We start from the raw sequence: 27,586 nt of genomic DNA, 5'->3' as shown, positions 1-27,586 counted from the left end.
CACCGAGTTCAACTTTGGAAATTCAGCTATCGGGTGCTAAAAATGATTTTATGCAATTGGAACTCCGATCACTCTCAAATCGAGTATTCAACGTCATCGGAATGTGGATGAAGCAAGAGGAGAAATAAGGAGAAATGGATAGAGCCAACCCACGCGGACGCGGTGGGATAACTCTACCTACCTTAATTGAGCTTAGTGCGTCATTGCATTACAATGCATGTATTTCTGATAGCCTCGAAAACACCACATCATTGTCAATCACCTAGCAATTGGGACACATTGAATAGGTTGAATCCATATATGAGATCTTCTAGTGATATAATATATACAGTACTCATCATTTGTCTCTTCCCAGTATTAAAATTTCGCTGCTAGTACATTAAAAGTAAGAGGTGCATTTCCACCGCTGAGATCCACGGTCTTCTGCTTGGTAAATACAGTTACAACGCTAAGCCCAATGTGGATGCACTTATCAAATTCGCCGCTGCCAAAACGCATGGTCACGTGGATGTAACACAACTTATCTCAAAGTTGAACTTGATTCAACTCGCCTTTTTGCTTTTTCTGCTAGTTTTTGATGATTGGTGCTTTGCACTCATTCTATGGAACCCCTTTTCTTTAAGAAATACCATCAACTCCTCCAACGACCGCACGCCTTATATACATATATGCTTAGCGTGTAGCAGTCAAACTCCCGGGCCTAGTGGCACTTCTCCGCAATGGCTGATCCCCGCACTAGCTTCTCTAGATATCTCACCGAAAAGAACGAATCCGAGCTACACGTCTTGCTTAAACAGGGGGTTTTCAAGCCATTGTTTCTTTACCATGTGGTTTCCTTCAATTTCCTACCATGGGTCGCCTTGCTTATTCCCAAACGCCAAGGTGGCCAATATTTCAGGCGGTTGGTTCTTGCACTGAATTTAGCATATGGGATTGAGGCACTCCGTACCAATAGAGCTCTGCTTGGCGGAAATGGCTATATGATTGGCATGCTTGTTGCTTGGTGGCTGATATGGAGTGCTACCTTGTTCGTGTTCTCTGATGTGGAGCGTGACTTTCAGCGCATTGAACGAACTACAACCGATATAGATGGCCCCGGCCTTAAACCAGGGAGAGAAATCTCGTCACGAGCGAATACCATGCATTCTGATGTAGATAATCATGCCCAGTTTTACTGGCAAGCTTATCCATCTAAATTTACACATCGGATTGAGTGGTGCGCTGGGCTTTTATTCAACCTCCGCGGTCCAGAATGGAACTGGCGTGCTCCGCGTCTAGGCCCAATTCCTAAGACAGTCAATGAACAGCTGAAATCTGGTTTTCTCTCAAAACACCATCGTATAGAGAATGACGCATCTTGTCTCACTGCCAAAGTTCGTCTTCGGAGAGCATTCCGAACATGTCTCACATCATATCTTATCCTCGACGCTCTCAAAGTTATCATGATGAGGGATCCCTACTTTCGAGGTACAGTCGAGGTAGATGTAGTACCGCCACTACCTTTCTCTTTCCTCGCATCCATTCCCTTGGGGGTTCGCTTCTATCACTGCTTTTTCAGTTGCATGGGTGTATATATTGCGCTCAACTTCGTTACCTCGTTCAATCCCATATGCTTCCTTGGGCTGTCGTTAGCATTCCCAAATGCATCCCGTAAGTTAACTGGCGCGCCTTTAGATTCAGCATGGCTATATGCCGATAGCTTCGGTCCTTTTTTCTCGCCAACGCTTGATCATGGACTGGCAGGTGCTTGGGGCCAATGGTGGCATCAACTCTTTCGATACGGGTTCACAGCGACGGCACGATGGGTTTTATCTTTACTTCCAACTTCCTGGGGAACAAAATCCGATGTCAAAAGAGTCACTTATATTGTTATCGGATTCGCACTTAGTGGCTTTGTGCATGCCTGTGGAAGTTATACACAGTTCAAGGGGACACGGCCTCTCACCGGGCCGTTTTCGTTTTTCTTTCTACAGAGTCTTGCCATCATTGTTGAATATACCTTCAAAGCAGTGATTGTCCCAAAGACTCCCATGAGCAGTACGCCGCGGTGGCTTCGACGGACAACAAATGCTACAATTGTATTCTTCTGGTTGTTACTTTCGGGAGGTTTAATCGCAGATGACTTTGCTCGGGGCGGTCTCTGGTTGATGGAACCTGTGCCATTTAGTCCCCTCCGTGGCTTTGGGTTGGCGAATGGCCAAGGATGGTGGTGCTGGCAGGGAACTTGGTTTGCGTATTGGAGTGATGGAACATACTGGGGCAGTGGTGTACGGGTTATTTGAAACCTATTAAAAGACGAATACACATAGACGTGCATAAATATCTAGAAACAATTATACACATAATAAACTTCAAGTGCTGGTGCGAATTCTATTGAAATATACAAAGCTTTTGGTTGTAAACTTTTTGGGAATTATACAAAGATTCAACCTTCCATCGTGACGTCTTCATCATCGTCATCGTCATCATCAGTATCGGAGTCCATGTTCAATGTAGGTAGCTCGTCTCCACTGTCATCCTCAGAAGGAGGCGCCGCTGAGGCAACTGAGGTTTGAGAGATAACCTTAGTCTGCTTCTGCACAACTGGAGCAGCGCTTTGAGGCAGAGACACATCAGAGGCTTGTTGTGCCGATGATGGTTGAATCACACTACTAGAGACAGTTTCTTCAAACCGAGCCTTTTTGCTTTGTGTGACCTCCTTGTCACCTGCAACTGACAGGCTAGGAGTGTGGATTCTTGATTCCTCAACGTAAGTTCGCTTGTGGACTGGTGGATGAACTGGGAGAGCTGCAGTCTCTGCTTTTGTTTCAACTGGTGCCGGAGTGGGAATCTTCAAGAAATCAGTAGTCCCGGGAGCAACATTGTAAGCCTCATCGGCCATTTCATCAGTTTCTTCTTCGTCTTCGTCTTCGGCGTACCCATCGAGTTCTGGGGCAGTCATCAAGACTGGCATCCTGGGACGAACCAAGGCCTCGACTTCCATTTTGTCCGCGTAACCTCGTACCAAGAAAGGTATAATGCTAGCACCCGCCGCTCGGCCCTTGATTGCCGGCACGGGGTTCAGAACACTGGCAAGCATGGCATCCTTATCGGCAACTAGAATGATTGTGCGATCGATTTCAGTGCGAATCGAGGCGGCGAGGTGTTCCGACGGAATGCACGTCAGCACACTCTGAAGGAGACCCGAAGCCGCTCGTTCGAGTTCAGGAAATTGAGAAGATATTTGCGATTTGCGGTTCTTTTGAAGATCGGGATTTAAGAATGAATCGGCATTTGCAATGGTATGGTTGTTTTTCTTTGATTTGGAATCGGTTTGAGGCTTATTTTGTGAGTTGGAGTCACCGGTAGGGGGTAAGAGATCATGGCAGCAGACACGCAGCACATTTGCGATAGCTGCAACACTCTGCTTTGACATGGCAGGCCCATTGAGCACAACCAAATCGCGAAGCAGATCATATGAAGCCAAACGCACACTTCGGCTGGTCTTTTCATTTTTGAAGACCCAGTTTATCTGGTCGACAATGTTTTGCGTAATAGGGGTGGCGCTGGTCTCCAACACACTGATAACCTGTGTAAGCAAGTCCATGCAGGCAATATGGATGCGAGGCAGCTCAGCCCAGAGCATTTCGCGCTCATCGCGGCTAATTTGAGCATTGGCTTGAACGCTTGATTGGCTTCCGTCTGCGGGAGAGGTTACGGACGTGAGGCGAGATGTAAGGTCGAGAATGGAACCGATGGGGAGGGCGACAGCAGCTGCAGATGGCATGGCAACAAAGTTTGACAATATGCGCAGAAGGATTATTAACCTATCAGTTCCAGCATGAACACCCTTCCAACCTGGAAGCCCCAAGGCATCAGTACCATCATCGGCCAACTCATTGCTATAATTCTGTCGAGTGAAAACCAGATTTCCGTCGACTGACTCCCACTGCTCTACCACGGCGCGGAAAACACAATCGGCTGTTCGGTGGATGGAAAGAACCGTTGATTTACAATCTTCAGTCCAGCCAGATCCAGCCTTGTCCTTTGGCGCACACTTATGCAGGGACGCAAAGAGTTGCTCCGCGGCATCCATCACTGGGTCTGGGAAGTACATCGAAGAGGAGCCGAGAATCTCGGTCAGTAGGGATCGCAGCTGAGACCCAAATGGGCGGAAAATTGTCGCATGGCGAGGAACCAATTCCAAGCAGACCTGAAGCACAATCTCCATGAATGGGGTGTTGGGCTTGGCCTTCCGGGTCGACCCCGAAGGTAGCTTCACCAACACTGAGACCAGATTGAGGGCGGCAGTGATGAAACCTGGCAGGTGAGGGGTAGTGATTTCTCGGACCAGTGTCGGGTACTGGTATGTGAGGTGAAATATGCGGGTCAATGTGATCAAAGCCAACTTTCGTGTGGAGATTGGATCGGGTTTCTAGAGAAAGCAGATATGTCAAAAATTTGAACCAAAGGTCTAGATCCAGATCTAGATTCGAATGAATATATATATCCACGTTTTAGAGGAATGCCCATACCGCTAGAATACTAATCAAGCTGCGCACGATTGGTTCGTAACCGCGTAAAATTTCCCATTGACCGGCTTCAACAGTGGCCTTGGCCAATACCACAGCAGTCCATCGACCCTCAATACTGCGGTCCTGCAACAAGCTCGCCAAGCGAGTCTTCAACTTGTGGATCTGCACTGCATGGTCGGTTTCTGATTTGCCTTGTTTTTGGGCTTGAGGAGCAGATAGAAGCTCGGCGCAATCAGTTAATGAGGTTGCAAGAAACGAAGCAATTGATGGCAATTGCTCGACCGGAGTGGTGGTCAATCGATGCGTAACCGCACGCAAAGTAGTGGCCGACATCTCGGTTTCTTTTTCCAGCCTTTGATTGTTGGAGAATGAGAATGTAGAGAGTACTGTAGGTGGGAATTCTTATCGGTGATTTTTTTTTCCATTGGGGAAGAAGCTCGGACCCACATGATTGGGACCGGATACAAGAATGTGAACATTAAACAACCTTGGAAGAGAGACTGCGGGCCTCGGGTAAAATTACATACCAAAGCAATACGCAAAGGCCTCCACTTTCCAACCCCCCTGGGGCAGATCATTCTCCGGCCCCGTTCATCTCCAGCGCTGCATGGGATTGTCCCTCTTGCATCTTCTTCAGCGCATTCATCCTACCACCCTGACATCATGGCGGTGAGTCTGGTTAATCGCCTCGGAGGTGTCAAAATACACCGACGTTGGCACTCCTGACCTCGAGAAACGTATGCTGACGCGCCGCGCTAGGGAGGCAATGCCGAGAAGGGACAACGCTACATCGTGGCCTTGGACCAGGCGCGGGCCCAAGGGAAATGGGAAGAAGTCCCTGAATTGATCCGAAAGGTCACCAAGCACGCCCCGAACCGAACTTGTACGTTAACTTGCGGACATATGAGAAGTTGTTCCTCCCCGCGTCGGTGGCTTGCGCGCTAACTCGGAGATCTCCCTCTTCCCGATCAATAGGTGTCATTCAAACTGCAACTGCCGAATCTCGAGTCGTAGCATATTTGCAGCAAAAGACAACTACCGAATCCGCATCTACGCCTAATTTGCCTGAACTGATTCCCGCTTTGTTGACAACGATTGAGAACAATGACGGCACCCCGCAGGAGATCGTACAGGCTCGTGTATGCCTAGGATGGATCCATTGGACTCTTAATGAGCCGGGTTTAGCGGCCAGTCGACTTCCTAAGGACTTCACAGGCACTATTGATGCTCTCTTGAACGAAGGACATGACCTATCTATGTGGACTGAGGTCTGTTTGGTCAAGGGATGTTATATTAAGGGTAGGCCGGCTTCCACAGATATTGGACTCTGTATCCCCTCCGGTGTAATATGACTAACCAGCTGATATTTGATTCTTGATTTTAGGCTCTGCGCAGTCAACAGTTGCAAGCATTGGTGAAACTTTGGAGACTTTCGCAGCCTTAATCCCGTGGCTCAGTAACGGCAAGCTCACCACCAATGCCAATTCCCAGTTTCTGAGCTGGACCGAGACACTACTTGGGAAGGGAGCTGTGATGGCCAGCGAAGAAGCCGGCACGGCCACACCATACTCAGATCCAAGACACGTGGAGATTGCACTTCGGCTGTTTAGGCTGTGGTCTGTGCATCCTGCGGTCAAGGGGGGCGCTGGCTCTCCCAAGGCTGCATATGCAGGTGCTCCAGGCCAACCCTCACGTACATCGATCTGGAAGTCTTATTATCTCTTCCTTACAATTGTACTCCAGGATGCCTTGGCCTACCCATCTCCACACGATGGGCCAGGCCGCCCGCAGCTTGCTAGTGAATTGCGTCGAGTTGAGGCCATCTGTGAGGGCAACCTTCTCAGGGAGGTCAAGTTTCCCACTGCTAGCTCCGACAACTCACAGGTTGAAGAATGGATAGAGCAAGTGATTGGCAACTGGGAGGTATTATGCGGCCCTCAGTGGCAGGACAATGATCTCGGTGATGGAGGTCAAGCTGTCGTGGGTCGCAATGTCCTTGATGTAAGTATAGTATCCAACAGCTCTGGTTTCATGTCGGGGAGCTTACCCGAAATTACAGATTCTATACCGCGCGGCAACAAAAACATACCATTCGCACCTGATTTTAAGACGACTATTCCATGTCCACTCGGCGCTGGCAGAGTTCGACCTTGCTATGCGGGCACTGGATTCTTACATCGAGATTGTCACTGGCGCCAAAGAGCGAGCTAAGAAGTCGGCCGAATACGGAGAACTAGAGAAGGATGAGATTTTGTTACAAACGCTGTCCGAGGGTATCATTTTATTGAGCTCTTTGGGGTCCTACGAGGAAGCAGAGAAAGCCAAGAATTTGACGGAACTTATCAGAGAGTATACCGATAGCCAGGTGACAAGTCAAACAGAGGGTCAGAGCAACGGGAAGCTCCTACTTTCACATGGTCCTAACTGTACCAATTCTCCAGATATCCCTGTCGCCGTACTAGCAATATCCTACCGAGCGATCGGGGTTGGTCTCGCCAATTGGGCTAGCTACACCCCCCTTAATGAGGCCCGAGACGAGATCCGGAGTGAAGCAATTGAGTACTTGGAGAAAAGTATTGACCCTGAGCTCGGTCAAGAGACTAGTTTCGCTTCTCTATATACACTGGCCCTTACGTTGGCTGAAAACAGAGATCTGGATAGCGCTATCGATTATGCAAAGTCCGCTCTAGCTTCACACAACTCGTCTCCTGTGGCCGAGGACCTTTCTAAACAGCGAGATCTTGTGCCGCTATGGCATCTTCTCGCATTGTTGCTTAGTGCCAAGCAAGAGTTTGACATCGCTGAGCGATCATGTGAGGCAGCGTTTGAGCATTTCCCCGCAGATATTTTCCCCAAAGCTCATCGCGAGCGACGTTCATCAAGACATTCCCAAAATGGGCCTGGGGGCACAAAGCGCTCTCTAATCAGCCGATTGCAGGGTCGGGAGAAGGAGCGTATTCTCCAAACTCGCATTACACAGCTCGCATTCACCGAAGTCCTAGAAGGTCCCGAGGCCGCTGTCAACCAGAGTGAACAGCTACTTGGTCTCTTCGGCAATCTCTTCCATGAGCTGGAGCTCGAAGAAGGTCCAAAGAAGTCAGATCATCTGGTCCCACCAAAGAGTTCTGCAGGCACGACCAAGAGCTTCCGCAGCAGTATCTTCCATCGAAACCGGGCATCCCAACTACCTGAACGCCATGCCGATCGATCGACGAGCTCGCAATCTGCAGTGCCACCAGTCCCATCGCTTCCAAACGGCCACTCTTCCGACGCCCCAGAGATCCAAGTGACGGACGAAGACCCTGATCAGAGTCCAAGGCTTGGACGATCAGACTCCAAAAAGTTAAGAAAGAGAAGCGGCAGTTCCCATAGACCTGATAGATCACGAGGTCAAGATTCATCTACGCCCCGCGAAGATGAGGTGGGCATTGCAGTGTCTGGAAACTCTACACCGGTGCTTCGGGATTACTCCCAATCCCCTCTTGCCAACCAGCCTCTTCAGCCAATTGCTCATAATGTGCACCACCAGTTGCAACCGCAACCCGTTGGCCATGAGGATCAACCCCCGCGGCAAGATCTTAGACTTCCCTCTTGTCATAGATTCGATTCGCCTACAAACGCCACCACCACATTTTCTACCATTCAATCTAAGAAACATGCACTCGCTTTGCTCGTCAAAATCTGGTTAATCATCGCTGGACTCTACCGCCGAGCATCTTTATTCGATGACGCACGTGAGGCCTGTGAGGAAGCATTAAAGCAAACTACGCGGATGGAAGCCTTAGCCTCAACCGAGGAGTCTTCGGCTCGTCATCTCAGCTCACGAGGTTGGACTGCTGCCAAGAGCCCGGAGGAACTCTGGGCGGAGGTCTATACCGAAGAGGGACTCCTATGTCAGGCCTTGGGAAAGCCTCACCAGGCTATGAAATACTACGAAGATGCACTCCTCCGCCATCCAGAACACCCAATAGCAACTATTGCACTTGCAAATCTCCTTCTGGATATTTGGGACCAAAAGCTTGCACCCGAGTCGGCAAAAACAGACGTGGACATCAATGTCTCCCGTCTCTCCCTTTTATCTGATAGTGACAAGTTGAAGGCCGCCCGTGCCATTTCGGCTGATGAGCTCAAGACCCCCGAGGTGGCTGAAATCCCAACACCTGTCTCAGTATCCGAGTCGCCTCACGAAGTTGACCCGAAGCACCTTCATCGCCTTGCTGCTCGCGATCGTGCCTACGGACTTTTGTCGGTGCTGACTAAGCTTGGCAGCTCGTGGGACAACTCCGAGGCCTGGTACGCCCTGTCTCGCGCTTACGAGGCTGGTGACCAGATCGAGAAACTGAAGGAGGTTCTCTGGTGGTGCATTGAGCTTGAAGACCGTCGGCCAATCCGACACTGGTCTAACATTAGCTCTGGTCTATATGTGCTCTGAGGGATTTAAAAATGGGCAGCGATGTTTAATGTAATATCTTTCTTGTATCTAGTTGATTTCTCTCGGACCAGTCGCGCTTGATTCCCCCGTTTTCATCTTCAATATCCGAGATACCAAGTCCTTACTGCGGAGCGGGAACTGAGAGCAGGACTAGGCATGTTTGATTGATTGATCGAGCGTTTTTTTTTTGATTTGAACTGAGCATCTATTGGAAATGGAAAATCGTTCTCTCTTTTTCTTTACATCAGTTTCTTGTCTTAGATTCTCTAATGGAAGTTCAAACATGTATGAGATAAATCTTTCATCAAAAGTAAAAGTAGCACAACTTTATGTACATTCCTCCGAAGCCAAACGCTTCGAGGATTTCAACAAAAAAAAGATAACGATACCAGTGTCAGCGTACGGTAGTTGGATTCATTTTGCTAGCCCCAGTCCAGTGGATTTACCGAGGAGCGGCAACAGGAGTCCAAGCAGAGTACTTGGGGCGAGTGCTATAGCAATAAGTCAGCACGTATGCCTCCGGACATGGATCAAATTACATACGTAGAGTAGGTTCGGAAAGCAGCGCGAGTCTGAGTAAGGTTGGGGCGGTGCTCTGGGGCCTCGAAGTGGCGGGTACCAGCCTGGAGAAGCTTGTCGGCGGTGGGGGGAGCATCAACCATATAAGAGATCCAGGCGTGCCTGTATCACGATCAGTTCCGCAAATCCAATAAAGAAGATATCCCTCTCCTCGTTCCAGTGCAAACTTACCAGCCAGGCTCGACTTGAGAGGGCTCCCACTCGGGCCAGTTAGTCTTGTAGTCGACCCATCGTGTGCGGACTGTGCGGATAAAGTAGACTTGGTCAGCACGGTCCTGCTATTCTCCACATTGCTTCTCTCGGCCCTAGATTGTAGTGTTTCTTACGAGGAAGTTCTTCAGCCATGTTCTCGTAGTACTTGTTGCCCCAGCGGTCAGTTCCGATCAGGGTTCCGGCTTTGGTATCACCTATAACGAAGTTTGGTTAGTGATATGCCACCTTTGGTCCCAACCAGGTAATAACGTACCGATGTTCTATTTCCAAAGCAAAGAACAAATCGCAGTCAGTTTTCTTCCCTCTGTCAATCATATCGTGAGTATCCGCCAGTGACTTTCATACCTGCATCTGGTGGGCATAGTCCTGCATAAAGAGTTAGCATCTCGGCCGCTTCGAATAATAGAAAAATCAGATAAGTAACAAACCTTGAGCCCAACGCGGCGCAGGTTGCGCAACGTCCGCAGAATGGTCGACATGATGACGGTGCAATTGGAGGAGAAACAAATGCGTAATCCCTGTGCCGTGAGTCGTCGCGAGGTTGAAGCGAACTGAAGTCGGGACGTTTGCATTGTTTGCATATGTTTAAGGTCGTGCCTTCCCGATTCAGAAACAATTTGGACCTTCCGCTTTGGATTTCTTGAAGCTTCAATTCTCAATCTCCACGTCATGTTCGGTCGCATTGGGGGACAAGCGCTGCGATGCGCTGTTCATCGTCCGATTGTACGTCGCAAGCTTAGCGGTCGCAAGTTCTCTGCCTACACGACGTCTAATGCCCCTGCGACATCGGGGCCGTCACCTCTCGGGGGAATTACGGTCGAACTGGATCGCATTGCACCTCGATTTGAGATTTCGGCGTCTCAGGTTACAATTTTGGACTCGCCGGCTAGCTTCTATTCCACTCTTAAGGTTTGTGAAGCCCTGAAGAGCTTTGTTGGGTTTATGTGTATTAACCTATAATTTGTATAGCACAAAATCCGCAATGCCCGCAACCGCGTTTACCTTTCCACACTTTACATTGGCAAAACCGAGTACGAATTGATTGATACGATAGCAGAGGCTCTGCGCGAAAACCCAGAGCTTCAAGTATCTATTCTTACAGATGCTCTGCGCGGCACTCGAGAAACCCCTAATCCGTCCTGTGCATCGCTATTATGCTCGTTAGTAGACGAGTTCGGTCCCGAACGAGTAGATATCCGGATGTTCCATACTCCCAACTTGACTGGTCTACGGAAGAAATACATTCCTCGTCGTATCAACGAAGGCTGGGGCTTACAACATATGAAGTTATACGGGATTGACGATGAAATCATTCTCTCGGGGTAGGATACTACCAATGGACTTTGGTCTAGAAAGTGCCGATGCTGATAGTACATACAGAGCGAACTTGTCGGATGATTACTTCACAAATCGGCTGGATCGTTACCATGTCTTCGACTCTAAGACATTAACCGACTATTACGCTCGCATTCACCACGCTATCTGCAGTCTGAGCTTTCAAGTCTTGCCAGACCCTAAGAACAAGTCTGCTTATCTTCTCGAATGGCCCAAATCTAATGGAGCTCCATGCCCGCTAGATGATCCCAAAGACTTCATTTCATATTCATCGACCGTCCTCACTCCACTCATTCAAGCTTCCGACAACAAACCTATCCTCCCCTCCACCTCAAGCCAGACGTATGTATATCCCGTGGCACAGTTCACTCCGCTCCTCAAACCCGACGCCTCAACCGAGTTCCCGGCTGTTACCAGCATTCTCCGCCTATTGTCTGAATCGCCTGTATTCGCCGGTGCCCGTTGGCTCTTCACAGCAGGTTACTTCAACATTCACCCCGTTCTATCCTCGTTCTTAATTGCCAGTACATCAACCAACTCCAAGGCCCCCTCCACCACAGAAGGCACAGTATTAACCGCTTCGCCTTGGGCGAACGGTTTCTACGGTTCATCCGGTGTCTCGGGCATGCTACCAGCAGCTTATACGCATCTCTCTGCACGATTTCTTGATCGAGTTGCTGCAGCTCAGGCCACCAATTCCATTCAATTGAAGGAATGGCGTCGCGGCACTGTCGGTACGCCAGGTGGATGGACTTATCATGCAAAGGGACTCTGGATTACCTTACCACGCGAAGAGCATCCCAGTCTTACATTTGTCGGCAGCAGTAACTATACCAAGCGGAGTTACAGTCTGGATATCGAGGTGGGCGCTCTAGTTGTCACCAATGATCAAGAGCTTAAACGCAAACTTGGCGAGGAGACCGAGTGGCTCCAGAAGGATGCGAAGGCCATCTCACGAGAGGACTTGATGCGTACAGAACGCCGTGTCGGGTGGAACGTACGACTAGCAATGTGGATTGTTGAAAAAGTGGGCGGAGCTCTCTAAGCGGTCTCCCACTTGAACGTTTGTACATATCTTGTATTTTATCGGACCCGGAGATCTCCCCCTACTTGTACTTTATAATTTCGTATTTTCTCGGCTATCACGCCATCTGCATTAAAATGAACATATTCTGAGTCACGATCTACGTAATACTTCTGACAACCTTAAAGTTCCACAATATTTAATAAATTGCCTTCATAACCCTGCAGTCTCCCTGGGTAGCTTCACAGCCCAGGGGTTCAAGAAAAATGTCCGACTTCAAAGCGGCCCTTCATTCCAAAAGGTGGGTTGGGTTTGACCTAGACGACACGCTTCATGAATTCCGCAGAGCCTCCTCTCAAGCTTCAGAACATGTATTTCAACTCATAGGTAGCGCCGAGGAAATTGATCCCGCCGCCTTAAGAACGACATATCAACATATTCTAAGTACGACCACTGCCAACGCATTTACTGATGGCAGAAGCTCAACAGAATACCGCCGAGAACGATTTAGCCAGCTCCTACAGGCGCATGGAGTAGCTGATGCCGATGATAATATCATGCTAGATACGACCCCAGATCCTGATGACTTTCTCAGCAAGACTACTGTATTACTAGGCGCCTACAATTCTTCACTGGAATCAAATTTGTCATTGAAACCGGGGGTCGTGAAGTTATTCCATACTCTACGGGGTCTTGGAAAGAAGATTGTTGTTATTACCGAGGGTCCTGCCGACGCGCAGGAATGGACGGTTCAGAAATTGGGTTTAAACTCCTATATTGATGTTCTGATTACCACAAATGAGGTTGGCAAGTCCAAGGTTGATGGGTTATTTGATGTCGTTTTGGAGAAGTATGGGATTGGCAATGAGAATATTGTTTACTTTGGGGACAACGAGGTACGAGACGTTAAGGCCGCATCAAAGAGTGGGATTTTAGCGGTTCTCTATGATGAGAAGAGAAATTCGGAATTGTATGATTTGAAAAATCTGAGAATAAGCTCATGGGAAAATTTACAAAAGATTATACTGGAGGATGATGGAAAGTCAGACTGAGAACATACCAGTTATGGAAGAATATCATCAAGGCTTTTGATATAGATAAAAAGATACATCCAATCGAACACATGCATGGATGTAGGTATCCAAAATTGAAAGATGAGAAATGATATAGAAAGAGATCCAAACGCCGTGTCATGATTGAGAAATTCCATTCAGGGTCGTATCATGGTGCAGTGCAATTATATGCAAGGATGAACGCCATCTAAGCTCGTCCAGGTACACGCTTAGAGCCGTCAGAAAACCGAGCTGGGCCAAGACCCGAGCGGACTTCGTCAAGCATGCGAATTCCAATTGCTTCATTTCCATGCTTGCCACGCTTATGCTTAACACCCTTACGTTTGACCTGAGCACCTGTGTTATCATCCCAGCCAGCCAGGAAGTCATCCATGACATTGTGGAAGTCGCTGCGCGAGACGGCCGCTCCGTTTCCGTCAACGAGACTGGGCGCTTGAGAGGATGCAGTAGACATTCCTGTCATTCCAGTGGCACCAGTCATGCCACTAACCATGGACATGCTATCGTCATACTCATCTTCTTCATCCAAGGAGTACAGTTGCTCGACCTTATCGAATCGGTCATCAAGGAGCCGATGTCCTTCCGTACGTGCCAATGCGGATGAGGTCATGGAGTAAGCAGATGGATTGGTCAAAGCACCCTTGCGCTTCTTGCGACGGATGGGTGTACCTCCAACAGTGAAAGCGGTAGAAGCAGTAGTCTGTTGCTCTGAGGGCGCAATAGTGGGAGCTGCTGGCGCAGGGGCCTTGCCAGTTTTGGCATCTTTCTTAAACTTGGCAAATTCACTCATCCAGCTTTGATCTGAGGGCTGCATATCTGGAGCGGGTCGATCATGCTCTGGCAATTCACCTGGAGGAACGTCCTTGTTGAACTCTGATACATCCTCGTCATCGAATTCCTGACCATCGCTATCTCTCGGCACGGGCGCCTTTTCAGTCGCATCTGACTCCCAACCTTCATCCTCTTCAGCGTGATCGAACAGGGTATCCTCAAAGTCTCCTCGGTCCACCTCTTCCGCATTGGCGGTCAATTCACCAAAAATATCGTCATCGTCATCGTCATCCACATATTCTTCATCTTCCAAGGCCTCTAAAGCCTCACGAAGACGCGGGTCCATGTCAGGCTGGAATCCGGCAATCGCATCAGGAACATTCTGCTGATCTTGATATGTGGGCTTGCGGGAGTAGGTCGTGAAGTTCGAGCGCATGTCCCCATATTCGCTAGGGTTGTAAGCACTCTGCGAGCCTTCATCCAAAGAGACCTGTCGCAGTGCGTCCTCCAACTTCAATCCTTTGGCCTTGGCCTTTCCCTTCTCCGCCTTAGCCTCCACAAAATGAGCGTCGCCGCCACCGGTGTTCAGCTCACGCAAGTGCTGCATGTAATCGTATGCAGAGTCATCGTAGTAAATGCCATGGTTTGCGGCTTCGCCTTCGTTCTGGCGGACGTTGGCTTTGTTGAATTCGGATTGAAGGTCAGAGAGGTTACGGAGAGGCTTGGAAGAGGTCGTAGATGCTGCAGAGGGAGCTGGCGCGGGACCGCGGACCTGGTGCAGAACTCGATCGTCGGCTTGGGGGTCGTGGATTGACGGGTCATGTTGAGATCGGTGAAAGAGCTGGAATGTGCTCGCATTCTTCTTGTCACTAGCATATGGTCAGTTTTGAAGATGAATCATATATTCCAGGATAACTTACATCCACTGCTTCGGCATGATGGCGGCCTTTAAAAGAGATACGCGGTGGGCTGTAGATCGTATATCTGCTTGATCACAAAAAAAGTGAAAAAGTGGGATAGATAGTGTCACGTGCTCCTTATCGGTGCCCGAGCCCCTCGGGTCCTCAGTGTGGCGAATATAGACTTTTCACCAAGATACATGTACAATGGGTGATTGAAGACATAAGAGGGGTTCTTTTTTATACACAAGACTCTTCAAAAATTTCATTTATTGTATAGCATAACATCAAACTAAACATACATTGATCTAATCGAAGAAAAATCGAAAATCAAAATCAAGATCAAAATTTCCCTTGCTGAGTCAGCTATCTTATCCGCGCCTGAATAATCCAAAAGATTTCCTTTTTCAAGCGGGGTTTTACTTCGATTCCTACACATTACATTTTCAACACCATACAGCACCATACATATCCACCATGGTGTTGGCTAAATCCAAAAACTCCGTGGGGCTGGGTAACAGCCTCATGAATGACCGTTTCGGAAAAGGAAAAGCTTCAGCTCAAAAAAAGGGCTCGCACAACAATGCCATCTCCCGAAAGAACATGCAGGGTGAAACCTACATTACAAATGCCTCGGAGGAAGCATCATGGGTTAAGATGCGCTCTATCACTGAGCAAGCTGCCCTCGATGAATTCCTTAGCACCGCCGAACTAGCTGGTACCGATTTCACAGCCGAGAAGATCAACAACGTCAAAATTATCCATACCGATCAGAAAAACCCATACCTCCTGTCCGCATCTGAGGAGAAGTCGAAGTTGAAGAAACACCAGAAGAACAAGGGTCGCTTGACGGTTCCGCGCCGACCGAAATGGGATTCCACGACAACACCACAGCAACTGGAGTTGATGGAGCGTGAGAGTCTGTTGGACTGGCGTCGCGGCCTAGCGGAGCTGCAGGAATTTAATGATTTGTTGATGACCCCATTCGAGCGCAACTTGGAGGTTTGGCGTCAACTATGGCGTGTTATTGAGCGATCAGATCTGGTTGTGCAGATTGTCGATGCTCGAAACCCACTTCAGTTCCGTTCGGAGGATTTGGAAAACTATGTCAAGGAGATTGACCCGCGCAAGAAGAATCTTTTGCTCGTTAACAAGGCTGATATGTTGACTTTACCCCAGCGAGAAGCCTGGGCTGAGTACTTCGAGAAGCATAACATCAACTTCCGTTTCTTCTCGGCCCACCTCGCCAAGGAGAAGATAGAAGCTGAGATGCTTGAGGAAGAGGAGGAGTCCGACAGCGAAGACGACGACGAATTTATCAAGTCTACTAAGAAGATGAACGTTGAAGATAAGAATGAGGATGCTTCTAAAGAGGGTGAAATTGCAGAGACTACTCAAGAAGAGACGGACGAGGACAAGCTGGCTCAGCTCGCCGATCCTGATGTCTCCTTGGGAGCCCATATCCTGGATGTGGACGAGTTAGAAGAACTTTTCCTCGCCAACGCCCCGGAGAGAGTTCCTGAGAACGAGGACTCCGATGGAAAGCCTAAGCAGAAGACAACTATCGGTTTGGTCGGTTACCCCAACGTGGGTAAGTCCAGCACAATTAACGCTCTTCTGGGTGCTAAGAAGGTGTCTGTGTCTGCCACACCCGGTAAAACCAAGCATTTCCAAACACTATACCTCTCCCCAGAAATCATGCTTTGCGATTGTCCCGGTCTGGTGTTCCCCAACTTCGCCACTACCAAGGCTGACTTGGTCGTGAACGGTGTTCTGCCTATTGACCAGCAACGTGAGTTCACTGGTCCCGCCGCTCTTGTCGCGCACCGCATTCCCCAGCACTTCCTGGAAAATGTCTACGGTGTAAAGATCAATACTCGCCCTATCGAGATGGGCGGAACTGGCATCCCTACTGCCAGTGAGCTCTTGCGTGCCTACGCTCGTGCTCGTGGTTTCTCCACTCAAGGTCTGGGTCAACCGGACGAGTCTCGTGCTGCACGTTACGTCCTGAAGGACTACGTGAATGGCAAGATTCTTTTCGTTCACCCTCCCCCTGTGGCAGAGGGTGAGGACCCCACCGATCCAAATGAGTTCAATAAGGATCTTTACGACCTCGCTCATCTTCCTGAGAGACGCCGGGCCCAAATCGAGAGGACTATGGCTGAAGTTGAAGATCTTGACTCTGAAACTGCCTCTACGGCATCTAAGGCCACAGCTAAAGAGCAACCGGGTGTGCGCTCTCGCGCTCTTGACACCGGCTTCTTCGGTTCAGCGACAGGTCCTTCAGCTGGCCGTATGACTTTGCCTTTCAACGCCAAGAACACCGTTCAAGGCCAAGAGATGCGTCAAAATCTTACAGGTCGCAAGGAGCGTATGATGATCGCTTTGGAACGCGGCATCGATGTCTCTGAGGTTAAGGGTGGAAGCTCTAAGAAACATTTCAAGGCCAACAAGAAGCGCGCAAAAGCCAAGCGCAACAACCCTGCTGATGAAGAACATTACTAAAAAAAAGTGCTTTTTTGTTTTTCTTTTGTCTTGTTTCTTTTCGTTGCGGGTGGGCTTCAATGATGGAGATGATGACTGTTTTCATGTAGCTATGTTTATTTACTTTTCATGTTCACGTTTGTCCATATCATAACGGTATCCACGTGCGAGGCAGATCTGGGATGATAACTGATTTTACATATGGATTTTGCATATCTCAATGACTTGGAGGATCTAAACATTTGCAGGCGTTGGGTTTTTACGAATTCAATCAATCTTATACCAGATTCACAATCTTAAAAAACACCCATGAATAGATTTATCGGAATTTCTTTCATTCTTTATTCCGAAAGTACCTATTTAGTCCCAACATGAACCTATGAAAGATTCGAGACTTTCCAAATCTCATAACTATCTACAGATGACTCTTCGCCTTGAACCCAGAAGCAATGAGCAATCGATCAGACTCCTGCTGCTGCCACTTCAACTTAGCAGCAATAGCGTCCCTGCGTGACTTATTCTCCCGACGACCAAGCTGCTGCAAATGCACCTCATCCGGTCCATCCGCAATCCTCAGTGTTCGAATACCAGCCCACAGATACGCAAGCGGGGTATCCTGACAGACACCAGCAGCACCATAAGCCTGCACGGCACGATCAATAATAGTCAACGCAGTCTGCGGCACAAGAACCTTCGCCTGCGCAATCTCCTTCAGCGCAGACTTCGCATCGCCCTGATCAATCTTAATAGCCGCGTTAAGCACAATCAAACGCGCAGCATCAACTTCAATGCGCGACTTAGCAATCCACTCCAGGATCACACCGTGCGCAGATAAAGGCTGGCCGAAGGTCTTCTTGCGATCATCATTCACACGGTTAATCAGCCACTCGAGCGCCTTTTCAGCGGCACCGATAGTGCGCATGGCATGGTGAATACGGCCCGGGCCCAGACGACCCTGGATGATCTCGAACCCGCGGCCTTCGCCGAGGACCATGCCGGAGACTGGAATGCGGACATTGTTGAAGCTGATGTGGCCGTGGCCGTGGGGGGCGTCGTCGTAGCCGTACACGTTTAGCATACGGTGGACTGTGATTCCTGGGAGTCCAGCTGGGACGAGCACAACAGATTGTTGCTTGTATGTGTCGGCGTTGGTGGGGTCTGTCTTGCCCATTACAAGGTAGATCTTGCAGCGGGGGTCACCAGCGCCTGAGGACCACCATTTCTGGAATTTGATATGTTAGCTTTGGCCTTTAGAAGAGAATGATACTATTCTATGCGCCTCGCATAAATTCAAAACGTACCGATCCGTTAAGAACGTATTCGTTACCCTCACGACGGATATTGAGCTCAATATTCGTCGCATCGCTAGATGCAACATCTGGCTCTGTCATCAGGAATGCAGACCGGATCTTACCCTCCAGCAGGGGAGCCAGCCACTCCTGCTTCTGGGCCTCATTGCCGTACTTAGCCAGCACCTCCATGTTACCAGTATCAGGAGCAGCGTTATTAGTAGCCTAGCATTGAACATTGAAAGTCAGCCACGAAACAAAATATAAAAGATCAAGCATAGCATATGGCAGATACACTATAATTTCGACTCGGTCGTAGGGACGGAACGGTAACCAACCTCTGATCCAAGCTTGCTCTTTCCCAGGATCTCAGCCATCAACCCATACTCAAGGTTACTGTATCCAGCACCCTGCTTGAAATGGCTCTTGGCCAGGAACATATTCCAAAGCCCGAGCTTCTTAGCCTTCTCCTTCAGCTGCTCAATAACAGCAGGGGTGGTGTTCCATCGCTGCTCGCCCTCGCCGAGCTGGGCGGAGAAAACACCTTCAGCGGGGACGCATTCTTTCTCGACGAATTCCTCAACCTAGCAGCGTGAAGAGTTAGTCTAAGAATTTATACAATGGGTAATTTTCGATGGAAATATGGATAATCCCATCTCATCTTGTGTGGAAATGGAAGAGAAAGGGAAGTATGCCGTCACCGACAGCTTGGTGTAAGAGCGGGAGAGCTCAATCATACCAGGTCCAGTGTCTTCTTTGCCCGGTCGCTGACGAAGGGCTGAGCGATAGGAGGAATACGGGTAGATGCAGACATTATGAATGATAAAGTTGATGAGACCAGATATGGGGAATCTGGGGAGAGAGAGAGAGTAGAGGCGAAGCAGTCGATTATAAGTTGGGGGCTTCGTAACTGCGGAGTAGTGGAGAAGCCGAGCGGCGGGCTTTTTGCCTCGGCCCAGCGTCTACTATAGCGGTCGGTATTGAGTGGCACCATCAGCAGAATCATGAAATAGATATTTGGAGAATATAAATTTGACTAGAATGTTCTTTGTAAATGAAAATGTAAATGGAAAACTCTTCCTCTTACTATTTTAAATCGAATAACATCACCAACGAGTTATTGTGAGCATACCGTTGTCAACCAGGTACCTCGGTCATCTCGCCGATGGATTTCAAATTACCATTGATTGAAAATATCCCAAGGTAAAAGATATAAAGTTTACAGAGCCGTATGGTCGAGTGACCGAATGAAAGAAAATGTCCAATTAATCTCCATTCCTATGTAGAGGACAAACTAAACCCCCAAACCCCATAACAGACCAAAGAACCTTGGCACAAAAAAAGAAATAGTAATAGCACATAAGGCAAGAAGGCATTGCGGGTCGTGACAAAAGAAAAACACAGGGAAACAAGGTGAATCCCTAAAAGAATGAAGGAGTCCCCATTGCATACATCATCGGATCAGATCAATCCAGCCGACTCGTGCCGAGTCTTGCTCTAGCTTGTCTCAGATGAAGACGGCCAGCGTCCAAATCAAAAGACGTAGCCGGTCGATGGAAATAAATATGATCGGTGAAGTGCAGGGGTTATGCAGAAGAGAACTTGAATAAACACAAATTGCACATAAACAAGACATCATACAGTAGTAATGCGAGTGCATTACTCTGAGTTGCGCCCTTGTTCAGCCGATGAGGATTGCTCGTAGCTCTTCTTTCCAAGCTTAGCAAAGAGAGATTGGGGCTTGCCGGCACTGTTTTAATGTTAGCGTATGACTCTCACTACTGTAAATGCGTCGGGTTTGTTGTTCGCCCTCTGGGAGTGGAAACATACTTCTTGAATCGCTTGCCCTTAATGTCGCTCAATTTCTTTGTGCAGGGACTCATTAACTCGTCCGACGGGGAAACGTAAGCACCAGGTTGCCTAAGTAGAAGACTATTAGCAATGTTCTCGTCTCAAAAAATCTTGGCTGCTGGGTTGGGTCTTGACGCCAGCACCAGCGATGGGGGGAACTCACTTCTCGCCGTTATCCAGCTTTCCCTGCAACACGTTGCGGTGGTAATCCATTGAAGACAAATCAGCAGACTTCATGTCTGTCTTGTCCACGTTGTTGTTGGTATTGGCAAGGTGGGTGTTGGTTGGGCGGTCGGCCAAAGGCTGCACTTGTGTTGTGGCGTCCATTGTGGTTGTGATTGTGTGTTTTTGAAGTGTCAAGTCTTTGTCTTTTCTAATGAAGAGAGTATGTGGAAGATTGAAGTTTTGCAGGTTCAAGTCAGATCAAGTGGATCGGATAAGAAGAGGAAAAACGTGTTGTTGGTGCAGATGAACGAGGAAAAATGCGTCTTGATTGTTGGCCCGGCAACGGGTTTCAGTTGCACTCATGACGACACGGGCCAGAACATTCCTGTCCTGAGTCATATTAATTGGATTAATGGATGTTGATCCTGTTTATTTTGATTTTGAGTATTACAGGGTATGTCTTGTGTTTATTTTTACTGCTAGTGACTTTTATTGTGGTTGTCGACCTCGGGAATAACAGAACATGCATGATTATAGTAGGTAGAAAGTACCAAATATAGAATCTTAGCCTAACAAAAGTGGGAATCTCTATCGTGCATATCATCCAAACGTACACTCGCCAGATCATAGCGATAATGCCCAAACGCCATATCATGAAAATAAACAGATGACAATGAAAATCAAGGGCAAACAATGCTCAGGATGGATCAAAACAAAGAAGGGGTGTTGATGTTTCAGTCGGGACCAGCCCAGTCTAAAACTTAGATTATGTTAAAGCCTCATAGTGTTAAACCCTCGTCCGATGTCTGAGATACCTCCGCCGCCAGTGCAAATTCATCCCCTTCGTCGTCCTGATCCAATATAGACGGATGTCCATTTAAAACAGGCGGAGTACTATGGGACCGAAAATGGGGTGTTCCAATCGTAGGTACAGACATCGACTCTGGAGATGGGGGCTCATCGGACTTCTCAGGGCTCATATCCTGAGAAACATGAGATGTGGGGGTTGGCGGGATAAAAGGAGCTGACTGGCTGGCTGGACTATCCTGAGACGAGGAACTGTCCGATAAATTGCGTCGGTGAGTCTCGTTCTGGCGATAGGAAGACGTAGGCCGCGTTGAGCCTGGGCTGGCAGAAAGTGAAGCTGAGATGGGGGATGAATCGCGTAGACTGTAGGAGCGAGCCACCATTCGTTGCACTCGAGGGAATTCCATGTAGTTTCCGACTGAGCCTCGGGAGAATAAAACCAGTGCAAAGCAGCATAGAACCATGATACTTTGTATTATAGTGACACGTTTCTGGAATACAAGTTCGTCGGCTAAAACACCTAGCTGGGCGCTGAGGGCGTGCACTTCGTGGTGATATCGCATTCGCTGATGCTCGAATTCAAAAGCCACAGAATTCCAGACATGGTCGTATTGTTCTCGAAACTCTTTAAGCTCGCTGAGAACTGTGACATTAAGTGTTTCAAGGAACGTAGATGTCTTTGCAAGCTGACGTTTTTCGACTTTGTTGAATGCGTCACGGAGGATTCGGGATTGTTCTTCAATATATAGGAGGGAGAGCGTAGAGTTCGATTCAAGCATTTGGAGTCGCTTGTTCACGGATTTGAAAAATGATTCTTGGGTGGTCGGGTTTGAGGAGGGAGGTTGGGTAGATGTCGGCCTGATGGACTCGGGTGATGGACTATTGTCCTCCTTGGAGCTACCCACTGATTTGCCTGTACTCTCGGCAGTGGAGTTCTGTTGAGGTACTTCTGCAGCTGCAACGGAAGCATCAGGAGTCGTCATCATAGCGTTTGTAGAATTCCCGGGTTTCCGAGTGTCTTCTGGTGCCTTTGGCGGTGCGGACGCGCCAGATTGGGCCGCCGGAGCTCCATCCATTGTGGCTGTGGAATTCACATTTGCTGAAGCGACAGAAGCAGTACCCTCAGAGATAGTCTCCGGTGGCGGTCGTTGATTGATATCACAAGTCTCGTCGGGTTTCTGTGAAATGCCCAACAGCAGCAATTCTACCTCACTGAGTACTTGAGGGTAAGTTTCAGGCAATGGAGTATTGTCGATTTCCTCCGCCACGGGCTCATCCACAACCTCTGGAGGGGCGACCGGTTCGTCATTAGTATTGACGTGGGCTTCTTCGACCTCGACCTCGACCTCGTCGATATCCTCCGTTTCAGCCCGACCAGCACTTTCATCGTGTTTATACTCTTCCATCATAGTCGTTCCATGTACTCGGATCAGACTAATAGGACAGAAGAACTCATGGCCATAGTGCGTCAAGAACTCAATACGAAGATACCTCGCCCAAATGAGAGAGTTCTCAACAGCAAACGCCTGCACCTCGCGGGTATTTCTGCCTTCATAAACACCTAATTCTTTCCACTGATCCGGTTTCGCAGGGTATCTATCAGATACACTAACGCGGAACGTGTGAAAGATGGAACTGAAAAATTCATAATTGGCCAGAACAACAGTGTCAACGAGTATATCATCGCACAGTTCCAGAATAAGAAACTTATTCTGAGCCCGACATTCATTCAGCATATAACTATCCTTGTTTTCAACAAGAACAGAAGAAGACCCTTTACACTCCCGATTCGTCTTCAAAACAGTAGCCGCACAATCAAAAGATGCATAATTGAATCGCTCTTTGCACGTTGTCCCGGCATCTTTCCGCCGCGAAATATCTGCTCGGTGTACCTGTCTAAGATGAGCATCATTTTCCTCGTCGTCTGGAGTATCCGCGGATGGCGATGGAATCGGCGTCCCCCATGCCGTAGGACTAGCTTCTGGTGTTTCAGCACCGAAACCGCCGAACTCCAATTCAATCTCCGCGTCGTCTCCTAATGAATCCAACGCATTGTTGATCCCAGGTTGTCTTCTTCCCTCTTTACCGGCAGCAGCTACTCGGCGACTTCCCCCGACATTCTCGGCTGATTGTCCGACCTTCGCGAGATTCTGCTTCTTCCAATCTTCAAACGATAAGAAGCTCGCGCTATCGAGCAGAGAATCCGTATCTTGCTCAGCCTCTTGCGGGGTAGCAGTCTCAGCCTCAATATCAGGTACTACTGCACCGGTATCATCTGTTCCCTGCGCGGCACCAAAATCCGAATCCACCCCAGCTGTATAATTCCCGGCAACAGGCATCCCAGAGCCCAAATCAGCTTGTAATCCAGGACCCCGTCGGTTTTCAAGACACGTCTCCTCTCGGAGAATTCGTGCCTCAACTTCCCAAATATTCTCGGCCGGGCATATCTCCGAACTTGGTACCTGGCTCTGACTCTGACTCTGACTCTGAACTGTCTCCGCAAGCCCTGTACCAGCCAGTGCAAGAAGAATAACCACACAGCGAGATATTTTTACCCTTCCAAATCCCAAACTAGCCATCCTGTTCCAGAGACCCAGCTAGCAAGCCAAGCTCACAAGCTTATCCCAGCCACCGGCTTGGCAGAATGAAAACCAACCAGTCCACCTCAGAACAGCAGGCTTGTAATATGATTGACGTGAATTATGATATGCGCATCGTGATGGACGGGATCAATCGCGTAATCGTTATCTGGCGAGTTTGAGTTCCGGAGGTAGGTGGGAGGATAACGATACGGATATGATGAGGGTGAATAGGATGGGGCGAATAACAGAAGGCGGGGTCAGTTTGAAGGAGGCGTTTTATTGAAGTGGTGAAGTGATTGTGTAGTCTATTCCTTTGTGTCCGAAGCGAAGCGCCGACTCGAACGTTGTGGAAGCTGTGGATAAAAAGTGGATCGTGGCATTTGTGATGGCTTAAGCCGGGGTCACCGCCCTTTTCACCGCCGCTTGATACATACTGTGGTGGACAGTATGTTGTATACTTGAGTTGAAAAGAGACAGGGTTTTGAATTAATATGATATAGTACTAGATGGTTGAAGCATAGAGGTATAGTTAGGATGAAATTAGGTTCTCATGGTGTACTCATATTTTGATTAAATGCGAGCTGCAACTGCAACTGCAACTGCAAAATGCATAATGCATAATGCACTGACCCGCTCCGGTGAGCTTTGTGCTGTTACGGGAAAGGAAGAAAAAGGCTGAGACATGCAATGCAGGTGGACCGATCTACACCGCATCTTTTCCTAAGTTAAAATTCGGGAGGCTGGAAGTGGAGTATCATTTCAGAGCATCAGTGGGATAGAAAATGTAGCAATTCTAGACTGTATGTTATCAGCCTTGGAAGGTGGCTTCCAACCACGAGGCCTTCTACAATATTGACTACTCCAGATTGAAACCACTCTATGTCAAATACTACAAGATTGCAGTCTAGAAGATAGTATATATTCTTCACGGAGGGTATTCAATTTTCTCTTCAACGTCCCCAAAGCTAGTTACAATACATATGTGGGTTCCATATCAAGAGTCAAAGAGAAAAACGGCCGTGTTTCAACCTGATGCACTGGGAGCCAAGATGCGTAGTTGGAACTCCCATGCTGATATTCCATCATCATCAAAATCTGTTCCTTGAATTTTCCGAATCGCTGCTTTTGTCCGAATGCGTAATAAAAAACATCCTCCCCTAAATAAATTGCACCCCGCCTTCTAGTCTTTTTGGTGCATGATGTGTCTTCCCACCCTCTGCTGCCCCAACCCCATATAGTACAGAAATAGAAAAGAACAAAAAAGGGTAATGGTTAAGAGCAGTGCTGGCAGTGAAAAGAAAATGTGAACTGCTGCAGCAATTTGAAGGATATAGAGAGGTGAGCACCAGCAAACAAAAAAATAAATAAATGATCAGAGACGTGCGAGAGTTCAAGTCCAGAAAGAAAGAAAAACAAGAGAAAAGAATGAAACGAGATTAATGTATCGTTGGTAAGGGTTTTTTGAACTTTTTTCCCAACTTAATCGAACGGTGCAAACAGGACAAAGACAAGCGGAAGTTAAAAGATAAGAATGTGACGAATGTAATAAGCAGCAAAGGTGATATGAGCTACAGGTGGAGATCATGCCATCCACCCACAAGGTCGAGGTCTTCGTCAACACTGCCATCATAGGAGGAAGGCTTAGTTGGGGAAAGCTTGGAAAGGTCCGCATGTTCACGACGCCAGTCTTTCTTGAGGAAGACATTGCGGCGACGGTCGATCTGAGGAGATTCGCGCTTAGGGCGCGATCCATGGTCAAACCCAGAAGAGCCAAGGCCCCAATCGCGTCGCCAATTGTGGGCTGCACGCTGAGGACCGAAGGGTTCACGGGTTTTGCAGTTGCGTCGCTTGTCACCCAATTCAGCCCATTTGTCGACGTCGGATTTCTTGAGCGAGAGTTGTCGAGGAATAGGGCGAGGCGTGCTGCTAGAAGTTCCAGCATCGCTGTCAGCTTCCAAAGAGTCAGCTCCAATGGCGCGGGGGGCGATCAGTTGAGTGACTGGAGTGTGAGGTCGGTTGTCAGAAGCGGAGTCCAGCTCGCGCTTTTCCAAAATGTTACCCGGCATGTGGGCATCCTGGCTTTCTTGACTCCAGCTGCGAGAGTTCTGCTCACGGCGCTGCTGGAGACCGATCTCTTCATTCTCCGACTCCTCCTCTTCATCCCACAGGTCGCTCCAGCTCTTGGAGATCTGATCGGTGGAGTCCTTTCCGAAGACCATTGACAAAGATGGTAAAGGCTTCGTCGCATGACTAGGAAGAGAACCAGTGATGGGCACGGGATCAGATCGAGGAAGATTGACACGCTTGTGCTGAGGGATGTGAAGCGAGCGAATGGATTCACTTAAAGCAGATTCGAGGACGGAAGCCATGGATAGATTGTCATGGGTTGAGAACCATGAGGTACCAGCCACTTCAGAGGGAGGGAACAGATCCTCAGTGTAGCTCTCGTTATCAGGAATTGCAGAGAGCTGGCGATTGGCCATAGCGGGACTCGACTGCAAAGCCTTGGCCCAAGGGAAGGAGTCGCCATGGTTGATCTGAGGGCTCTGGAGGGAAGGAGTACGCAGAGGCTCGCGGTTGGCGCTGGCGGCGACAACCTCGCGGTCCTCAGTGCAGAACTCATCCAATGACTCATCGTCGGTGGTGAAAGAGACAGCTCGCAGAATACACTGGCGCACTTCGGACAAGGAGCGCCTCTCAGGGTCAAGAGCCAATGAGTGGGTGAGAATATCATAAGTATCTTGAGACATGTTGGGGAATATGTCAAACAGTGACTGGCGGTCACGGACGTAGTCTAAGAATAGCACATCGGATTGCGTGGGAGTAATAAAAGGGTTGCGAGAAAACAGAATGTTCAACAAGCAAATACCAATGGACCAGATGTCTGCCTGTGCAGGCGAGTAACCTGAAGAAGTTGGCTCATATTGCTCAGGCGCCATATAACGATCACTGCCCACACAGGCCTCGTGGGACCAGATGTCACTCGTGGCAAGACCAAAATCACCGAGCTTCATCGAACCGTCAGATGTCAGCAAGATGTTTTCGGGTTTGATGTCGCGATGATAGAGGCCCTTGGCATGCATGTACTCGATGGCATCGATGAGCTGCAGCATGAAGTCGCGTACATGCTCAGTCTCAAGTGGACCACGGTTGAGACGGATGGCCTCATATAAATCACCATTGGCGCAGTACTCCAGGACCAAGTACATGTGAGTCTCAGTGTCGAATGAATGGATCAAATTGACCAGATTAGGGTGGCGTCCAAAACGGCGGTGGCATTCGAGTTCTTCAAATCGATCATCCATTGGGAAAGGTGTTGAAGGATCTGAAGAGAGCGTCTTGGCTAGACACTTAATAGCAACATCCTGGTGGGTCTTGATATCTTTGGCGAGGAAGACCAAGCCGAATGACCCCGAGTTGAGAGCGGCCACTGAGAGGAAGCGGCCATCCAGGATGCGGCCCTTTTCAAAGCCGCTATTGTGAGACTCCATGGTAGACATGATGTGAAAATGTAGAGATGAGATGGGATGTTAAATGCAAAAGACAAAAAGTTGAGAAAGGCTCCAAC

At 48.7% G+C, this 27,586-nt stretch overlaps 12 protein-coding genes across 12 annotated transcripts; 5 read left to right on the top strand and 7 right to left on the bottom strand.

The window, feature by feature from the left end:
* Window positions 1-719: 719 nt before the first annotated feature.
* N7478_002873 (wax synthase family protein) lies at window positions 720-2,282 on the top strand (the record flags this gene model as incomplete). Its single annotated transcript, XM_056919087.1, has 1 exon — window positions 720-2,282. One exon carries the CDS (start codon window positions 720-722, stop codon window positions 2,280-2,282), a length of 1,563 nt encoding a protein of 520 aa, XP_056782245.1.
* A 143-nt stretch (window positions 2,283-2,425) lies between these two features.
* On the bottom strand, window positions 2,426-4,847 carry N7478_002872 (RIX1/PELP1 family protein; the record flags this gene model as incomplete). The annotated part of the gene is made up of 2 exons (XM_056919086.1): window positions 2,426-4,414; window positions 4,515-4,847. The coding sequence occupies 2 exons, from the start codon at window positions 4,845-4,847 to the stop codon at window positions 2,426-2,428; spliced, it is 2,322 nt and encodes a 773-aa protein (XP_056782244.1).
* Window positions 4,848-5,177: 330 nt separating this feature from the next.
* On the top strand, window positions 5,178-8,946 carry N7478_002871 (uncharacterized protein; the record flags this gene model as incomplete). Its single annotated transcript, XM_056919085.1, has 5 exons — window positions 5,178-5,183; window positions 5,274-5,397; window positions 5,490-5,813; window positions 5,899-6,515; window positions 6,574-8,946. The coding sequence occupies 5 exons, from the start codon at window positions 5,178-5,180 to the stop codon at window positions 8,944-8,946; spliced, it is 3,444 nt and encodes a 1,147-aa protein (XP_056782243.1).
* A 442-nt stretch (window positions 8,947-9,388) lies between these two features.
* Window positions 9,389-10,217, bottom strand: N7478_002870 (complex I NDUFA12 subunit family protein; the record flags this gene model as incomplete). Its single annotated transcript, XM_056919084.1, has 7 exons — window positions 9,389-9,437; window positions 9,490-9,627; window positions 9,697-9,766; window positions 9,852-9,932; window positions 9,992-9,998; window positions 10,084-10,104; window positions 10,167-10,217. The coding sequence occupies 7 exons, from the start codon at window positions 10,215-10,217 to the stop codon at window positions 9,389-9,391; spliced, it is 417 nt and encodes a 138-aa protein (XP_056782242.1).
* A 190-nt stretch (window positions 10,218-10,407) lies between these two features.
* On the top strand, window positions 10,408-12,118 carry N7478_002869 (CDP-diacylglycerol--glycerol-3-phosphate 3-phosphatidyltransferase; the record flags this gene model as incomplete). Its single annotated transcript, XM_056919083.1, has 3 exons — window positions 10,408-10,647; window positions 10,708-11,060; window positions 11,119-12,118. The coding sequence occupies 3 exons, from the start codon at window positions 10,408-10,410 to the stop codon at window positions 12,116-12,118; spliced, it is 1,593 nt and encodes a 530-aa protein (XP_056782241.1).
* Window positions 12,119-12,363: 245 nt separating this feature from the next.
* N7478_002868 (HAD family hydrolase) lies at window positions 12,364-13,149 on the top strand (the record flags this gene model as incomplete). The annotated part of the gene is made up of 1 exon (XM_056919082.1): window positions 12,364-13,149. One exon carries the CDS (start codon window positions 12,364-12,366, stop codon window positions 13,147-13,149), a length of 786 nt encoding a protein of 261 aa, XP_056782240.1.
* Window positions 13,150-13,357: 208 nt separating this feature from the next.
* N7478_002867 (ribosome biogenesis protein LTV1) lies at window positions 13,358-14,878 on the bottom strand (the record flags this gene model as incomplete). Its single annotated transcript, XM_056919081.1, has 2 exons — window positions 13,358-14,810; window positions 14,862-14,878. 2 exons carry the CDS (start codon window positions 14,876-14,878, stop codon window positions 13,358-13,360), a joined length of 1,470 nt encoding a protein of 489 aa, XP_056782239.1.
* A 439-nt stretch (window positions 14,879-15,317) lies between these two features.
* N7478_002866 (ribosome biogenesis GTPase LSG1) lies at window positions 15,318-17,345 on the top strand (the record flags this gene model as incomplete). The annotated part of the gene is made up of 1 exon (XM_056919080.1): window positions 15,318-17,345. The coding sequence occupies one exon, from the start codon at window positions 15,318-15,320 to the stop codon at window positions 17,343-17,345; it is 2,028 nt and encodes a 675-aa protein (XP_056782238.1).
* A 394-nt stretch (window positions 17,346-17,739) lies between these two features.
* Window positions 17,740-19,427, bottom strand: N7478_002865 (uncharacterized protein; the record flags this gene model as incomplete). The annotated part of the gene is made up of 4 exons (XM_056919079.1): window positions 17,740-18,546; window positions 18,626-18,838; window positions 18,952-19,197; window positions 19,353-19,427. The coding sequence occupies 4 exons, from the start codon at window positions 19,425-19,427 to the stop codon at window positions 17,740-17,742; spliced, it is 1,341 nt and encodes a 446-aa protein (XP_056782237.1).
* An 845-nt stretch (window positions 19,428-20,272) lies between these two features.
* Window positions 20,273-20,791, bottom strand: N7478_002864 (Spo12 family protein; the record flags this gene model as incomplete). The annotated part of the gene is made up of 3 exons (XM_056919078.1): window positions 20,273-20,363; window positions 20,444-20,533; window positions 20,628-20,791. 3 exons carry the CDS (start codon window positions 20,789-20,791, stop codon window positions 20,273-20,275), a joined length of 345 nt encoding a protein of 114 aa, XP_056782236.1.
* Window positions 20,792-21,408: 617 nt separating this feature from the next.
* Window positions 21,409-24,015, bottom strand: N7478_002863 (Sad1/UNC domain protein; the record flags this gene model as incomplete). The annotated part of the gene is made up of 1 exon (XM_056919077.1): window positions 21,409-24,015. One exon carries the CDS (start codon window positions 24,013-24,015, stop codon window positions 21,409-21,411), a length of 2,607 nt encoding a protein of 868 aa, XP_056782235.1.
* Window positions 24,016-25,586: 1,571 nt separating this feature from the next.
* Window positions 25,587-27,518, bottom strand: N7478_002862 (putative serine/threonine protein kinase; the record flags this gene model as incomplete). Its single annotated transcript, XM_056919076.1, has 1 exon — window positions 25,587-27,518. The coding sequence occupies one exon, from the start codon at window positions 27,516-27,518 to the stop codon at window positions 25,587-25,589; it is 1,932 nt and encodes a 643-aa protein (XP_056782234.1).
* Between the last annotated feature and the right edge of the window lie 68 nt (window positions 27,519-27,586).

Source organism: Penicillium angulare (assembly GCF_028827245.1).
Source record: "Penicillium angulare strain IBT 27051 chromosome Unknown utg000003l_segment0_segment0, whole genome shotgun sequence".
Taxonomy (NCBI): Eukaryota; Fungi; Ascomycota; class Eurotiomycetes; order Eurotiales; family Aspergillaceae; genus Penicillium; species Penicillium angulare.
The sequence above is the reverse complement of the archived record's forward strand: the minus strand, read 5'-3'. Positions and strand labels throughout refer to the sequence as shown.